Source organism: Leucoraja erinacea, chromosome 11 (assembly GCF_028641065.1).
Source record: "Leucoraja erinacea ecotype New England chromosome 11, Leri_hhj_1, whole genome shotgun sequence".
Taxonomy (NCBI): Eukaryota; Metazoa; Chordata; class Chondrichthyes; order Rajiformes; family Rajidae; genus Leucoraja; species Leucoraja erinaceus.
The window spans coordinates 49,612,700-49,630,761 of NC_073387.1; the positions used below are offsets into that span (position 1 = coordinate 49,612,700).

At 41.6% G+C, this 18,062-nt stretch overlaps 1 protein-coding gene across 4 annotated transcripts in view; it reads right to left on the reverse strand.

Moving 5' to 3' along the window:
• Window positions 1-762: 762 nt before the first annotated feature.
• Window positions 763-18,062, reverse strand: part of ddx46 (DEAD (Asp-Glu-Ala-Asp) box polypeptide 46) — a 52,212-nt gene continuing 34,912 nt past the window's right edge. For all 4 annotated transcript variants that reach the window (XM_055643221.1, XM_055643220.1, XM_055643219.1 and 1 more), the window contains 9 exons: window positions 16,300-16,462; window positions 15,644-15,837; window positions 15,398-15,535; window positions 13,174-13,323; window positions 12,816-12,989; window positions 5,783-6,001; window positions 4,056-4,200; window positions 2,578-2,651; window positions 763-1,148 (listed from right to left, as the gene is read on the reverse strand). In XM_055643221.1, the coding sequence (XP_055499196.1) occupies window positions 1,101-1,148; window positions 2,578-2,651; window positions 4,056-4,200; window positions 5,783-6,001; window positions 12,816-12,989; window positions 13,174-13,323; window positions 15,398-15,535; window positions 15,644-15,837; window positions 16,300-16,462 (1,305 nt within the window). In that variant the 3' untranslated portion in view covers window positions 763-1,100. The remainder of the gene's footprint in view (window positions 1,149-2,577; window positions 2,652-4,055; window positions 4,201-5,782; window positions 6,002-12,815; window positions 12,990-13,173; window positions 13,324-15,397; window positions 15,536-15,643; window positions 15,838-16,299; window positions 16,463-18,062) is intronic.

Consider the following 18,062-nt stretch of genomic DNA (forward strand, 5'->3'; position numbering starts at 1 on the left):
CCACCTTCCTCTTCCTCCCCCCAGCCCTTTCTCTTTTCTCTCCCCCCCCCCTCCTCCCCTCCCCCCCCCCCTCTCTCCCCTCCCCCAACGGTCTATATATCCTAAAAGTGTTATGAAAAAGACTCCTCCTGGTTTTCAAGTCCTAGATCTTGCTTCATTTACAGATAGAAGATTCAATCACCAGTCTGAGCCCACTTCATTTGGGATGCAGCGAGCCATTATTACAACATATTATTACATAAATTATTACCACAATTATTACAAGATAGAGCTCTTAAAGATAACGTAGTCAATGGATATGGGTAGAAGGCAGGAACGGGGTACTGATTGTGGATGATCAGCCATGATCACAGTGAATGGCGGTGCTGCCTCGAATGACGAAAGGCCTACTCCTGCACCAATTGTCTATTGTTTACGGAATATCCAAGAATGTGCGAGATTTTCTTCATCATCAAAATAATGTGGATTTTCTCCAAGAAAAACGAATTCTTCATGCAGAAATTAAAATGTAAAAAGCGACTCAGTGCGAGTCTTTCATTAGTTTTAAAATATTTCTTATTTTTAAGATTAAAAAAGACTCCATCCCCATCATAAACCCCCCCCCCCCAAAAAAAAATCCGACTTTATGGACATCTTAAAACTCACGTTGAACCATTGACAAGGGGATGAGAAATGTAACATCCAAAAGATAGCACACAATGATTATCATCTGTATCATTTCAAACAAATATTACAAGTTCGGTGATTAACGAAGCACTGAAATTAAACATAATATTTGTTTTATTTGACTTTCTTGACATTTCTGTAATCCAAGGATACAAAATGCAACATTTTTTTACACTTCAAAAGCATAAGTACTTTTTGTTCACTTACAATAAGTTGGTTTTAGGGAAAATCTAACATCAGAAAACTATTACTGTAGAACCACAGTTTCCAGAAATTCACAAATTCTACAGATTGTGTAGAATAGCAAAAAAAAAAATAAAAAATTCAAATGTATTGTAATTTTAACATTATGGAGAGAATAAATCAATGAAAGCACAATAATAAACTACGTTAAAATCAATTTGTATACGTGTAACATACATTTTACAGGATTCCTACAAAACCTTGTATCGGCCACGGTTCGTTGGCTGGTATGAATTTTGCTGGAACAAAAATAAAATGTTAATAAGTTACGGTGCTAACATGTGGATTTTCCAGAATATTATCATTATTTTTTAATCATTACCAAAATTCAAATCCCCATCAAAATAAACTTTAAATCCCTTATTTATGGGTGCGTTGAACAAAGAAGCGTCCTGACCCAAAACGTCGCCTATCCATTTCCCCCCAAACGACGCTGCCTGACCCACTGAGCTACTCCAGCACTGTGTGTTTCCTCCAAAAAGAAAATAATGCTGGAGTGTATTTTCTTCATAGTAAAGAAATTCATCAAAATGCCATCCATTTTGGGTCAAAATCCATCAAAACAAAAGCCACCGGTAAATAGGTTAGAAAACAATAAAAATTGATGGTTTATTGAAACTTTTGAGAAAATGGAATACTCATTTAGAATAAATGCTCGCCATACTGGTCATGTCCACATCCCATGAACAAATTAAAAAGCCGACATATACAATTCAGCTTACTGTAAGTGTTGAGTGCAAATTCATTATGCATCCTAGCAAGAAAAATGTAAATCTGAGAGGAAATTTTATTTGAAGATTATTTGAAGATTACATAGCAAAAGGTCGATAGGAATGTTTAATACCATCAGGGTAAATAGAAGTGAAGCATTATTAATGGTCAAGAATAAGATACTACTTTCAGGAGATTTAGATGATTGCAGAAGAAACTTCTTTACTAGAAGCTGTGATGCTGTGGAATTCACTTCCGGCAGAAACGGTGCAGAAAAATGACTGAGCCAGATGTATAATTCAATGATGGAAAAGGAATTCAAAGGGCATGAGACCAGCGTGTATGTAATTAAGAAGTATTTGGTTATGTGGAGAATAAATATCAACATGAAGTGACTTTCCAACATGCTACTTCTCTATCTTTGTGTCCCTTTCCCCCCCACTGAGAGTAGGGAAGATTCAAACAAGAGGACTTGACTTGAGAATTAAGGGACAGAAGTTTAGGGGTAACATGAGGGGGAACTTCTTTACTCAGAGAGTGGTAGCGGTGTGGAATGAGCTTCCAGTGGAGGTGGTGGAGGCAGGTTCGATTTTATCATTTAAAAATAAATTGGATAGTTATATGGACAGGAAAGGAATGGAGGGTTATGGTCTGAGTGCAGGTAGATGGGACTAGGGGAGAATTAGTGTTCGGCACGGACTAGAAGGGCCGAGATGGCCTGTTTCCATGCTGTAATTGTTATATGGTTATATGGTTAATCACAGAATGGTAATATTTTCCATGTTACAGAAACTGAAACATAATATTAATTCACATAAAGCTTACTTTTTCACATATGTGTTGGAAGACTGAGCTTTTATCCAATCAAAAGATAATTCTATCTTGTGATTTTTGTTAAAAGTATTTGGAAGATTGTGATATATTAAAAAAAAAAAAAAATCCCATTAAGGCTCTTACCAGTCTGATGAGTTCTTCTTTAATAAGTCTTGTAATCTCAGCTTTAGCTTTCTGAACAGCCAATTCACTCGCACCTGAGAAATAGAGGATTGAAAAGAATGTATATTGATCAGTAAGAGGGTCGTCAAGTGGGCAATCAAATAATACATTACAAATAAAAGAAAAAGGAGAAGCGTAAACCATCATTCAAGAGAGAATGTCATTTGAAACAAAGATAGACACAAAAAGCTGGAGTAACTCAGCGGGTCTCAGACAGCATCTCTGGAGAAAAGGAATAGGTGACGTTACGAGTGGCGACCCTTCTTCAGTCATTTGGACCAAGGCAGCTTCGGACAGATCATGAAATGGCCTAACTGAGCACCTTGATCAATGGTGAGTTGTGACAGCATTGTAGTGAGTCTGGGATTGTATATAGACTAGACGGAATAAGGTGCCAAATCTCCTTCCATAATGGACATTAAGCTGTTGATTGTTTTAATGATTAATATGATTATTTCATGACCTCAGTTACCAATGTGAAAGGTTGCTGGTGTTGGCAGGGTGGTCTGTGGAAAACAGACAGGAATGCAGAGTTGAAGCAGCTGAGGTTATGCTGGTGCTCACATTACAACAGGTTCTTTGAATTTTCTTCACTTCAATTTCCCACCCAGAATTCTACTTGCCTTGTGCTCTGCTGTCTTTTTACCAAAGTAGTCAAACAGATTAAAACTGGATACAGACCTACTGAAAAACTGACAAAATGTTAACTGTTTTTCTCTCAAGATCCTGCCTGACCTGCTGAGTATTTCCAACAATCTCTGCTTTATTTCAGATAACCAGCACCTGGAGTATTTTGCTTTTATAAAACATGCAAGTTAGATTTTGCTGAAACGCCTGGAGGATTATGTGCATTTATTCCACACCTGAAGGAAACTGAAACGAGGTTTGGAAAAATGGAGGAGGACTGACCAAATTGTGTGCCTTTCACCACAGTGATGAATGCTGTGGTGGATGTTTGTGTTACATTTTTATTGTGTATTGTGTGTTCTTTTGTATTGTACCGCTGCTGGCAAATTCATTTCACTGCACTTTCATGTGCAAGTGACGAATAAAACTTGACTTGACTTGGCTTGGGTGGCACAGTCGGGCAGCGGTTGAGTTGCTGCCTCAGAGCCAGAAACCCAGGTATGATCCTGACTGTGTGTGCTGTCTGTATGGAGTTTGTACATTCACCGTGTGATCGTGTGGGTTTTCTCCAGGTGCTCCGATCTCCTCCCAAAGACGTACCGGTTTGTAGTTTAATTGGCTTAGGTAAAATATTAAATTGTCTCTTGTGTGTAGGATAGTGCTAGTGTACAGGGTGATCTCTGGTCAGCGCGGATTCGGTGGGTCAAAGGGCCAGTTTCCGTGCTGTATCTCTAAAGTCTAAAGAAACTATTGTGGTCTTTGAAATCATTGCCCAAAGCAATGATTTTGCAAATATAATCATCTTTGCTTACTTTCAATCGCAAGGTATATTTTCCGTTCTCCTTCTTTTGGCTCTTTTCCTGGAGGGAAGTAAGTGCCTCTAATGGTGATGGCAGCTTCTGAATATTCACTGATCCGCTGCAGGGCTTCTTTGGAGGTGACCTTCCACCTGGCCGTCTGTAAAAGATTCAGCTCAAAATGAGAAGCTATTTAAATAATCTTAAACAATTAAAGAGGCCGGCACAGTGACGCGGCAGTATTGCTGCTTTACAGCAGCCAGAGACCTTGTTTCCGATCCTGACTATGGGTGCTTTCTGCATGGAGTTAGTACGTTCTCCCCGTGACCACATGGGTTTCTCAAGATGCTCTGGTTTCCTCCCACATTCCAAAGGCGTGCATGTTTGTACGATAATTGGCTTCTGTAAATTGCCCCGAGTGTGTAGGATGCAAAAGTGGAATAACATAGAACCAGTGTATAAACCAGGGTGATCATTGGTCTATTTTCATGCTCTATCTCAATATTAACCTGTTAACAATGGAACTAAATAATATAGAAACATAGAAATTAGGTGCAGGAGTAGGCCATTCGGCCCTTCGAGCCTGCACCGCCATTCAATATGATCATGGCTGATCATCCAACTCAGTATCCCGTACCTGCCTTCTCTCCATACCTCCTGATCCCCTTAGCCAGAAGGGTCACATCTAACTCCCTCTTAAATATAGCCAATGAACTGGCCTCAACTACCCTCTGTGGCAGAGAGTTCCAGAGATTCACCACTCTCTGTGTGAAAAAGGTTCTTCTCATAAATAATGGAAGTTCCACTTAAATGGAGAAACACAGGATGAGGCAACTCGAATATCCCAAAAATGGCAGAGTGGTCAAAGATCAAAAACCCATCAATCTTAGGGAATATTGTTTAGAGCTATTTTAATATTCTGGGGAGGTAGAACAAGTCAACAAATGATGAGAAAGGTGGCCAAGAATGCTGGAAGCAACAATCCATTATGGTCAATGTTGTTCATGTTAGAGGCAAAGATTAAAGGGATAAGGGGAGAGTTTTAAAATGGCATTTGATGGTCAAAATTAAAGGAATTGTGTAGACTGGGATATTAGTTAGCTAGTGGGCAACTTGTCATTCCAAACGTTGCACAAAGACAATGCAGTTGGAAAACAAAGATTGTCAGGAACACAACCTCTTCTTCATCTAAGTTGCAATTCAATTTAATATATGCTTTAATAATTTTAAATTACAAAATAACAAGTAATCTCAAAGTCAACTATTGACCTTGATCATCTTGCAGAAAAGTTACCAACTTCTATATTATTTTGTGTCCATATAAAAAGGTTTACTCTTGAAAAATGCAACCCCATATTAAATCTAATCCTGCTATGTGCTATATTTTTCTATGTTCTATGTAATACTTATGCCATTTATGATCTTATGACTATGAATACTGAAGACAGTGAGACTGAAAAAGAACGCAAGGTCAGATGAGGAAAGATACAAGCAAGCAGTCAGAGCTGGCGGCCACTACAATGGAGCTCAATAGACAGTTTTTGATAATGGTTTTTAGATGTGATTAACATATGGGCATTTAGTTCATCACATGAATGTAATAATTTTCACGCATTAATTGAAAATCTGTATAACATCCGATAAATTCCATTGATAGGTATTATTAAGGCATCCAAGCTTTCAGCAGTAACAAGTCCGGTCAACTTGTAATTTTAATCCCCATCCACCCAAGAACCACGTACCTGTGGAAAGTCATTTATCTCAAGCTCTTCTTCATATCTTTTGAATGATTCCGTTTGTGCATTTTCTGGTTTCTCGTCTTCTTGTTTTTCTGCTGGCACGTAGTTGAGCTTGGCGTTGATCTTTTCTGCTTTCTGCTCGGCAATTGTTTTAGCAGAGACGGTCGGCGCTTGGAGAGTCCGCCCCCTCATTATAGCGTTTGTGGCCTGCTGCATTACATCCTGGATTTAAAAAGGGGGAGGGGGGGGGGGGGGAATGTATTAAACTGTAATATAAAAAGTATAGCACATGATTTGGGACGCTTCAGATTCATATTTATAATAATGGCACTTATCAGAACCCATAGTGCACGTTCACAATCTTACTTTTTCAAATTCTCAAGCTGAGTTGTGCCACAATGTACAATGTTATGCACATTCTTACACAATTTAATAACATAAAAATGAAGCACTTTTCTGCCCTTCTCTACACTCCATTTAAGGTGAATCGGAAAATGACCTTTGTCAAGGTTGTCAGAAGAATCCATTAAAACAGACTGACACAGATTCTACTCCACCCTCCCCTCACCCCTCCACCCCTTTCCTTTAATAGAACCAATTTTCACAGCTCCAATACACAAAGTGGAAACTTATCCTATGAGTTTCTGAGTTTAGATTGTCGTCACGTGTACCGAGCGAGGTACAGTGAAAAGCTTTGATTGCATGTACAAATACGTGATCTATATCACGTCAAGTAACAAAAAAAAGTAGTTTAATTTTCTATGAAAGGTAGATAAAAATGCTGGAGAAATTCAGCAGGTGAGGCAGGATCTGTGGAGCGAAGGAATAGGCGATGTTTCGGGTTGAGACCATTCTTTTCTATGAAGTACTTTAGGTTCTGCTCCACTGCATGAATGAAAGTTTCATGTTTTTTTGAAAAACTTGATGTCAGAACATCTGAACCTCCAGGCTCATGAACAGGTGCCAATTCACCCCAGTAGTCCTCTTTGTAGTCTCCTTTCATACTCTGCCTTGAAGAATGAGACTCAAACATCTCGAAAACTGAAAAGAATCCAGATGCTGGAAATCTGCAACAACAACAGAATTTGCTGGAAAACTCAACAGGTCCGGCAGCAGCTTTGAAAAGAGAAACAGAGGGAACCTCAGACCAAAAAATATGAACTCTGTTTTTCTTTCCACATTTCCAGCATTTTCCATTTTTATTTCAGGCACACCATTCATTCCGTATTAACATCAGATGGCAAATTCCATAATTCTGCATAAAGAAATATTACAGGAGTTTTAAATTTAATTATTACCCCACCCCAATCCACAAGAATCAAATTCATGGGTACACAAGGAACTGCAGATGGTGGCTTACGAAATAAACCTCAAAGTGCTGGAGTAACTCATTATCGCTGGAGGTCATAGAAATGCGATGTTTCAGTTTGGGACCATCCTTCAGACTCAGATTCAAATTAATGATAGATACCACAACCAAGATTGATCCATTAGATGTTTCCATTCACAAACTTCAATCCGAAAGAAATGAAACTGTCACCCACATTGTGAATCGATAAAGCTTCTAAGCCAGTTTTTTTCGATACAGCATGAAAACAGGACTTTTAGTCCACAGAGTCTGCGCCGACCAGCAATCTCCGTACACTTCTAATTTTATGATGAGCACTACCCTTCATACTAGGGACAATTTACAGAAGCCAAATTAACCTACAAACCTGTAAGCAGAGCTGCCAAGTTTTGTCAGAGCATTTCTGTATTTCTAGTACCAGTATTTTGTTGAGGAAATCAGTATTTTTACGTTTTGCTGAACGCATTACGCATTTATGTGCAGTCATACCCACATAAGAGTACAAGAATGCATAACTTTAATACCAATTGACATGTCTTCTATGCACCCTACTTGACAGTGCATTCATTGCCATCTCTTTGCATACTTCTGTTTGAACGGCTGCTTCCTGCTTTTAGCACCAGATGATGATGTAGAAGCCATTTTGGAAGCCTCCCTCTCTCGCTCTCTCTCCCCCCTTCCTCTTTCCCCCCCTCTCCCTCCCTCCCTCTCTCTCTTTTCCTCCCTTCCTTCCTTTTTTCTCCCTCCCTCTCTTATTCTCCCTCTCACTCCTTCTCCCTCCCCGAACAGTCTGTGAACAATAGCGCTGTGACCTTAGCGCTGTGTGTAAAGCCCATAGCACTATGTGTAAAGACAATAGCTCTCCAGTTGGTAGCGTTATAATTGGAACCCATAGCGCTGTTTGTTTAAATTCCCACGCGCTAAACTGACAGCGCTGCTTAAATCTGTAGCGGGACAGGCAGATCAAAGCTTACAAAAATAATTATTCAGATCTTGAAATTTAAAATGCTAATAGATTTAATCTGCTATAATTTTTAGAGTTACAGTGTGACTTTTTATATCCTTGCATTTTTTAAGCAGCAAGATGAAACAGGAAGTCGGGCCGATTTAAAAAAAAATATCTGTATTTTACAGAGCAAATCTACACATCCGTAATCTTATCGCATTTCCATACAAAAAAATGGAAAATCCGTACTACTTGGCAGCTCTGCGCAAGTCTTTGGAGGTGTGAGAGGAAACCAGAGCACCCGGGGAAAACCTTTGCAGTCACAAGGAGAATGTACAAACTCTGTAAACAGTAACGTTAGTCAGGATCAAGATTGGATCTCTGGCACTGTCAGGCAGCAACTCTACCTCTGCTCCATCCAAATTCCTTATCAACCCAGAGATAAGGTAACAAAAATAAATCTGCTTTGCTCAATTTACTTCCTGTAATGGTACATCTGCACAGTATTTTCTTACAGAAAGAAAACATTTGGACAGTGCTCAGACCTGTCTAGAATCAAGATTTGCGAGCTTAGAAATAGTTCTCGCCTTCAAAAGACACATGATAATGTTGATGAGGGGAGTGCGAGCCTACATGTTTTATGCACAGGATCTCGTAGTATTCTACTGCACAGAAGGCCCAAGAGAGGTTATAATTGTAGGCCATTGAAGGGGAAGAAAGTTAAAGGATGGTAAGAAATATGTTGAAGGCTAGAGTTCAGGGACAAGAGATGGGACAGACTAGGAGAGTCAACAAAGGAGGACTATGGTAGGGAAAAGTAAAAGGAAGGGTTGCGGTAACATCAGGACTTGACTTGATTTATTGAAGTGTTGGAGTAACTCAGCGGGTCAGGCAGCATCCCTGGAGAACATGGATAGGTTAGGTTTCAGGTCAGGACTCTTCTGAGATCAATCTAAAGAAGGATCCCGACCCAAAATGTTACCGATCAATGTTCTCCAGAGATGCTGCCTGACCCGCTGAGTTACTCCAGCACTTTGTGTCCCTGATTCAATCCTGACTATAGGTACTGACTCTATGGAGTTTGTACGTTCTCCCTGTGACCGCGTGGGATTTCTCCGGGTGCTCCAGTTTCCTCCCACACTCCAAGGATGTACAAGTTTGTAGATCAATTGACTTTTGTAAATTGTCCCTGGTGTGTCCCTACAGATGTGTAATTCAACATCTGCAGTTCCTGGTTTCTAAATTTCGGAGTCATGTTCCATTCAGATATTTTTCTTCTTTCTAACATCCATTGTTTTTGGATTTTCAAACTCGTGCTCTAGTTGCACGCAATTATTACCACCTGAAACATCAATTGGCTGCCTTGTTTATGAGTAGTAAGTACTTGCAGCTGCTGCTAGGTACTTTTATGAAGCTGTGGACAAGGTCCGGTTAGCAATTATACGTTAGCTGAATCACATTTCTGACCTGCTGGTGCACAGCGGGCAACCAAGTTAAATAAACGTGCAGTGGACACTGTTTTCCACAGTAACTAGAAGCAGAATACGAATGAAAGAGCCATCACATATTAATACACTGCTAAAGCAACAGAGAACCATTAATTTTACAAATTTTCATCTGGGTATATTTGGCTTTTTCATATACAACACTGTCTATTTCTGAGGCTGATTTATGGTATATACAAGATTCAATTAAATTTATTTGATGATATTTCCAGAGAATGCAGAACAGTATTTTTTTTATGTGATCTCAAAATGGAGAAAACTCATGTTAATATAAATATGTATCTTTGTTCTGTTCCAATGTAATTTTCTTTTTACAATTTTAGAGTCATTGTGTCATACAGCACAGAAACTGACCCTTCAGCCTAATTCTTGGTCCATGCTGACCAAAATGTTTAAGATAGTCCCACCTGCTCATGTTTGGCCCTTGGACTTTCAGAAGGCTTTCGACAAGGTCCCACATAAGAGATTAGTATACAAACTTAAAGCACAGGGTATTGGGGGTTCAGTATTGATGTGGATAGAGAACTGGCTGGCAGACAGGATGCAAAGAGTAGGAGTAAACGGGTCCTTTTCACAATGGCAGGCAGTGACTAGTGGGGTACCGCAAGGCTCAGTGCTGGGACCCCAGCTATTTACAATATATATTAATGAATTGGACGAGGGAATTGAATGCAATATCTCCAAGTTTGTGGATGACAAGAAGCTGGGGGGCAGCGTTAGCTGTGAGGAGGCTGGAAGGTGACTTGGATAGGCTGGGTGAGTGGGCAAATGCATGGCAGATGCACTATAATGTGGATAAATGTGAGGTTATGCACTTTGGTGGAAAAACCAGGAAATTAGACTATTATCTGAATGGTGGCCGATTAGAAAAAGGGGAGATGCAACGAGACCTGGGTGTCATGGTACACCAGTCATTGAAAATAGGCATGCAGGTGCAGCAGGCAGTGAAGGAAGCTAATGGTATGTTAGCATTCATAGCAAAAGGATTTCAGTACAGGAGCAGGGAGGTTCTACTGCAGTTGTACAGGGTCTTGGTGAGACCATACCTGGAGTATTGCGTACAGTTTTGGTCTCCTAATCCGAGGAAAGACATTCTTGCCATAGAGGGAGTACAGAGAAGGTTCACCAGACTGATTCCTGGGATGTCAGGACTTTCATATGAAGAAAACTGGATAGACTCGGCTTGTACTCGCTAGAATTTTCAGAAGATTTGAGAGGGGATCTTATAGAAACTTACAAAATTCTTAAGGGGTTGGACAGGCTAGATGCAGGAAGATTGTTCCCGATGTTGGGGAAGTCCAGAACAAGGAGTCACAGTTTAAGGATAAGGGGGAAATCTTTTAGGACCGAGATGAGGAAAACATTTTTCACACAGAGAGTGGTGAATCTCTGGAATTCTCTGTCACAGAAGGTAGTTGAGGCCAGTTCATTGGCTATATTTAAGAGGGAGTTAGATGTGGCCCTTGTGGCAAAAGGGATCGGAGGGGGTATGGAGAGAAGGCAGATACAGTGCTACCGAGTTGGATGATCAGCTATGATCATTGCGAATGGCGGAGCAGTTCTCGAAACGGGCCGAATGGCCTACTCCTGCACCGATTTTCTATGTTTCTATCCCTTTCCGGACCCATGTACCATGGTTGGACAGTTGGCAGGGTTACTTCCTTACATCTCCAGAGACCTGGATTTGATCCTGATTACGGATGCTGTCTGTATGGAGTTTATACGTTCTCTTTGTGACCGTGTGGGTTTTCTCAGGGTGTTCCGAATTCCTCCCACACTCCTAAAAGGCGTACAGGATTGTAGGTTAATTGGCTTCTGTAAATTGTCAATTGTCTCTAGTGTGTAGGATAGTGCTGGTATACGGGGTGATTGCAAAGGCCCGTTTCCACGCGGTGTCTCTAAAGTAAAGTCTACTGTACCAAGTGTTTTATGTATCCGTTCAAATGTCTATCCACGTAAGCTTAGTTTAGTTTAGAGATACAGCGCGGAAACAGGCCCGTCGGCCCACCGGGTCCGCGCCGACCAGCGATCCCCGCATATCAACACTATCCTACACCCACTAGGGACAATTTTTACATTTACCAAGCCAATTACTCTACAATCCTGTACGTCTTTGGAGTGTGGGAGGAAACCGAATACCTCGGAGAAAACCCGCGCAGATCACGTACAAACTCCGTACGAGACAGCACCCATAGTCAGGATCGAACCCGAGGCTCCAACGCTGCATTCGCTGTCAGGCAGCAACTCTACCACTAAGCCACCGTGACTGTAAGCTGTTCAAGTATCAAACGCAGCGGTAAAAGTACCAAAGTAGTATGGTCTGGCTCTCTTGGACGATGATGTATCCAACAATAGCAATTTAGTAACAAGAATCATTTGACAGGTTTTCACCAAATAATCAGTTTCCCACATTATAAGAATGCGAAAACCAAATGATATCATGGATTAACTGAATTCAGGGAACAGTTTACCACGATTCCTAGGATGATGTCCTAATAGTAATAAAATGCTGTCAACTATGATCACTCACTGACATGGATATCCAAGTAATATACAATTTCAAATAATAGAACAATACCAAACATCTTTATACTTTATATTCTTTCTGTAGAATTGGATAGTTTTGAATGAATTAGATGAGCGAAGGTGGTATAACTCCATCAGGTTACACTTGATGTCAACAGGTTATATTTTGGGTTCTGTGATTTAACAGGTTGAATACAGATCATGGAAACAATGTAATGCTAAATTTTCACGTTTTTCTTACAACTTCTCGTGTTTTCCACATCTTGGTTCTTGGTTTCCTGGTCCTCCAAAATATTCCAAATGGAATTTAAACTGGAGGTGGTGGAGGGAGGACTTAAGCCAGAAAGGGTTATTGGGAAGAAAGAGCTACTTTAAATTTAGTTACATCTAGTTGGGTAACTATAGGAGGGTGGAGATTATTCCATGCTTTAATTGTGCGTGGGAAGAACGAATTGCTGTACACATATGTCTTTGTAGCTGGGATCACAAATTGGATCGAATGCCCTCGTCTGCTCCTAATTGGTTTGGGTTTGGTGTAGGTCTTGTGATCTATGTCGAGCTGACCATTTAACATCTCATTTAATCTAATTTTCAGTTAAATGAGAAAATAAATCTCATTTTCAGTTAACCGTATTTTAATTCAACTGAAGATTATATTAAAATGGTTCTAACCAGTTAATAAGCCACCAATTTACATTAGACACCTATTACCTGTGCTTCTGCACCAAGGTTCTTCTGGGCATTGATCTTCAATGCCAACCGCTTGGCAATCTCCAGCTTCTCTGCATTGCCAGCAGATGGCACCGGGGTGTTAGAAGATCCTGGCATGGCCATATCTTTTACCCGCTTCTTGGAATTGAACATGCTCTCAATTTGCTCATCAATCTGCAAAGAACCAAACGATACAGCACATCAAGATGCAGTGAAGTTTGAATTGAACAAGCAATTCAAATGCGTTTGCTACTATAGGTGATCTGAACAGACTAAATTCAAAGTTGATAGTAAGGGAACTTGGCAATGTACATAATTCCCATCGTCAATACTTCCACAGATAGCCTTACGTACTTACATCAACCGCAGTGTCCTCATCATCAGAATCCTGCAAACCTAGAGCTGCTTTCTGTAGTTTCTTTCTTTCGTTAGCCAGGACCTGTTCGGTCTCATCAAATTTAAACCCCTTCCCGGAGAAGCCACTAGACTTCTTTATTGTCTTTCCTTCCTTAAGAAAACATAAAAGAAGTGGTTAACAAGATCAAAGTTGTTGCTTCTTATTTTAGTCTTTAAAACAGGGATCGGCAACCTACGGTCCCCGGGCCGAATGCGGCCCGTAACCCGAAATCATCCGGCTCGCAGGCGTATTTCTTCCCCCGTAATCACCCGGCCCACCGATGGGCGGGCGCCCCGAGCACGGCCGTGCTCTGGCGGTACTGCATCCTGCACAAAGCCGCCGGCACGGCCGTGCACCTTCTGTGAACACGTTTAAGAAAGAACTGCAGATGCTGGAAAAATCGAAGGTAGACAAAAATGCTGGAGAAACACAGCGGGGTTAGTCCTGCAAAGATCGCATGAGGCTGCCTCACCCGCTGAGTTTCTCCAGCATTTTTGTCCACCTTTTTTGATGCCTGCCAACCGGGGTGGGATCCATGCGTACACGTGATAGATGTGGCCCGCCATCTGCTCACAGACATGCGTCTCGGCTCCTAGGTAGAACAAGGTTGCCGACTCCTGCTTTAAAATTTAGGTCCTTCTCAAACAAACCTTTCATGTATGTATAGGAAGGAACTGCAGATGCTGGTTTACACCAAAGATAAGACAAATGCTAGAATAACTCAGCGGGTCAGGCAGCATCTCTGAAGAAAAGGAGATGACGACGTTTCGGTCGGAATCCTTCTTCAGATTCAAGGAAACCTGACCCAATAGACAATAGGTGCAGGAGTAGGCCATTCGGCCTTTCAAGCCAGCATTGCCATTCAATATGATCATGGCTGATCATCCACAATCAGTACCCCGTTCCTGCCTTCTCCCCATATCCCCTGACTCCGCTATCTTCAAGAGCCCTATCTAGTTCTTTCTTGAAAGTATCCAGAGAACCGGCCTCTACCGCCCTATGAAGCAGAGAATTCCACAGACTCACAAGTGTGTGAAAAAAGTGTTTCCTCATCGCCGTGCAAAATTGCTTACCCCTTCATGGACTGTCCCACTGCGGGGACCTAATTCGCAAGTTTAGAAGAGTTTCCCCTCGACATACTCGCAGCATGGTCGACACGAGGTCCTAGGACCCACAGCCCCATTTATATCAACGGGTCGATGGTTGAAAGGGTCAAGAGCTTCAAATTCCTGGGCGTGCACATCTCTGAAGATCTTTCCTGGTCCGAGAAAACTAATGCAATTATCAAGAAAGCTCATCAGCGCCTCTACTTCCTGAGAAGATTACGGAGAGTCGGTTTGTCAAGGAAGACTCTCTCTAACTTCTACAGGTGCACAGTAGAGAGCATGCTGACCGGTTGCATCGTGGCTTGGTTCGGCAATTTGAGCGCCCTGGAGAGGAAAAGACTACAAAAAGTAGTAAACACTGCCCAGTCCATCATCGGCTCTGACCTTCCTTCCATCGAGGGGATTTCGCTGCCTCAAAAAGGCTGGCAGTATCATCAAAGACCCACACCATCCTGGCCACACACTCATCTCCCTGCTACCTTCAGGTAGAAGGCACAGGAGCCTGAAGACTGCAACAACCAGGTTCAGTAATAGCTACTTCCCCACAGCCATCAGGCTATTAAACCTGGTTCAGACAAAACTCTGATTATTAATAACCCATTTTCTGTTATTTGCACTTTATCAGTTTATTTATTCATAATCTTATATGTTTTAATAAGATACCCTCTCATCCTTCTAAATTCCAGAGTATACAAGCCCAGCCCCTCCATTCTCTCAGCATATGACGGCCCCGCCATCCCAGGAATTAACCTGGTGAACCTGCGCTGCACTCCCTCAATAGCAAGAAGGTCCTTCTTAAAATTTGGAGACCAAAACTACACACAACACTCCAGGTGTGGTCTCAGTAGAGCCCTGTACAACTGTAGAAGGATCTCTTTGCTCCTATACTCAACTCCTCTTGTTATAAAAACATCACCTACTCTTATTCTCCAGAGAGGTTGCCCGACCCGCTGAGTTCCTCCAGCATGTTGGGGGAGTATACCTATATTTGAATATAAATACCCTGCAGCATTTTCCTACCAATAGACAAGATGACAATTTTTTAACCCACTTATATGATTTATCATAATTACACTTACTGCCTTTTGCTGTTCTTTGAAATCAGTCCATAGCTTTTCCAGCTCGGGTGGAACAGAATTTCCTGATAATTCTAATGCTTTAATTATATCACCTGCATATCGAGATTGTTCCTCAGTGATGAATGTATATGCAAACCCCTACAAAAGAAAAAGAGTTCTACTAGCAAAAAAGCAACAGAATGCCATTTAATCAAATGTAACACACAGCAATTCAACGAAGCAAGATCTTTCATCTTTTATACCCACTTTGTTACCAGCTCTTCCAGTGCGCCCAACTCGATGTACATAATCCTCGTAGTGATTCGGGCAACTGTAGTTAATAACAAGAATCATTTGTTTCACATCTAATCCTCGCGCTGCCACTGAAGTGGCCACAAGCAAGCGGCACACCCCATTCTTGAAATCGTTGATTATACTGTCGCGATCATATTGATCGATACCTTCAAAACAACATAAACTGAAGATTATACGTCGGTTTAATCAATTGAGGAATGAGTTAAAATATTCAAGGACCTTAAACTCTGAAAACTGACCATACATAAACCCAAGGTAACACAGAAGGATTTTAAGGTTGCTGCTGGAAGCTGGGAAACCCATTGAAGTGGGTGCTGACTCACTGGACTTCACGAGCTCAGTGAAGTATTGGGGCAGCCAACAGCACAGATCCCACGCCAGGTCCCTCTTTGTTTTCTCCCCCCCCGTCCCCCAGTGGATCCCTCTTTGTTCTCGGCAGCGTGTCCTAATGTCACCTCATGCTTCTGAATTTAAATGAAGCTTGACGTTCCCCACTAATAAGAAACAAACCCCACTCTCCGAGACCGTCTATTTAAGTAAAGGACAACAGGTAGAAAGTCACAAGAAAAATAAATAACAGGTATGATGTGGTAACTGAATATACGTACCGCCATGCAAGGACAGACAAGAGTAGGCTGCTCTCAACAAATCCTTCAGTAAACCATCAGCATGCTCCTGCTTGTCCACAAACACTATTACAGAACCAGTTTCTTGATAACGGCCTAAAAGTTCCAACAGCTTCAAAAACTTACTTTCTTCCTCTATGACAACCTGAGAAAAAGGAATAACTTTGGTTAAAGATTATTTGTATTATTTATGACCTTGAATGACAAAATGCAGTAATTGACTACACCTTACTTTTTCATTATCCTACTCAATGGTAAAGCATGGAATTATCTGACATAGCTGACATTTTCTCTTCCATGTGGCAGTCCTGGACATAGACAGAGATATGATAAGTTAATCTAGCTCTACCTTCACCCAACTACCTGTCTCAATCAGTTCATCTTCCAGTGGTTATGTGTCATTCGGGTAGAAAGGAATTGCAAATGCGGGTTTATACTGAAGATAGACACAGTGCTGGAGCAACTCAGTGGGTCAGGCAGCGTCTTTGCAGAAAAAGGATGGGTGACGTTTCGGGTCGGACCCCTTCTTCAGACTGATAGTGAAGGGGAGGGAACTGGAGGAAGGTAAAGGCCAGGACAAGTCAGGGCTGGCAACAGGTGACCGAGGAAGTGGCCCTTTGTTGGCTGGGGAAGAGATGGTAATGAAGGGATACAAGGATGCAAACAGTGGAAGTAGGAGGACGACTAGGGTGGGGGACGGGGAATGCAGGGGTTACAGGGGTTACATAAGCTGCCCAAGTGAAATATAAGGTGCTGTTCTTCCAATTTGGCCTCACTCTGACAGAGAAGGAGGCCCAGGACAGAAAGGGCAATATGGGAACGGGAAGGGGAGTTAAAATGTTTTACAACTGGGAGATCTCGTAGGTCAAGGCAGACTGAGCGCGTGTTCACTGAAACAATGGGCCAGTCTATGCTTGATCTCATCGTTATGAGAACATACCAAGAACAATGAATATAGTAGATGAGGTTAGAAGAGGTGCAAGTGAACCTCTGTCTAACCTGAAAGGACTGTCGGGGTCCCTGGGCAGAGTCGAGGGAGGACACGTGCTGCATCTCCTGCGGTTGCAGGGGAACGTTCCTGAAGAGAGGGAGGTTTAGGTGGGAAGGGATGAGTGAACCAGAGTTGCAGAGTGAACAGACTCTGAGGAAAGCAGAAAGGGGTGGAGATGGGAAGATGTGACGAATGGTGGGATCCCGTGAGAAGTGGCGATAATGTCGGAGAATGATGTGTTGTATGCAACAGCTGATGAGGACTAGGGGGACTCTGTCCCTGTTGAGACTAGGAGGAGGGGGAGCAAGAATGAAGCCACAGTATGCCTGCAACAGGGATTATTCGCTGTACCCAAGAAAATTCAGAGATAGGGCTAGGGTCTGGTCTTTAAACCATTATTTTAAAACACTAGGGTGTCAATAGATTGTTGGTCTTTGAGATTTATCAGCTTTCAAACTCCAACCTATGCAGTACTATTTTTACTCGACTAACAGCGTTGGTCAATTAAATCCTTACTTTCTCTTGTCAGCCACGATATGAATCATTTCTTCTTTAGCAATTCTGTTCCTTCAAGGAATAGATATTTTAGGCAACTCAGCTGATGTATTATTTCTTTATCAGTTTAATTTAGTTCATTTATTGTCACGTAAACAAAGACAGTGAAATGTTTGTTACGTGCTATCTGGTATCATACACTAGATCCTCTTTTGGAACAGCACGCAGAGAGTCACCATGTTCTGGCTCCAACTTGCAT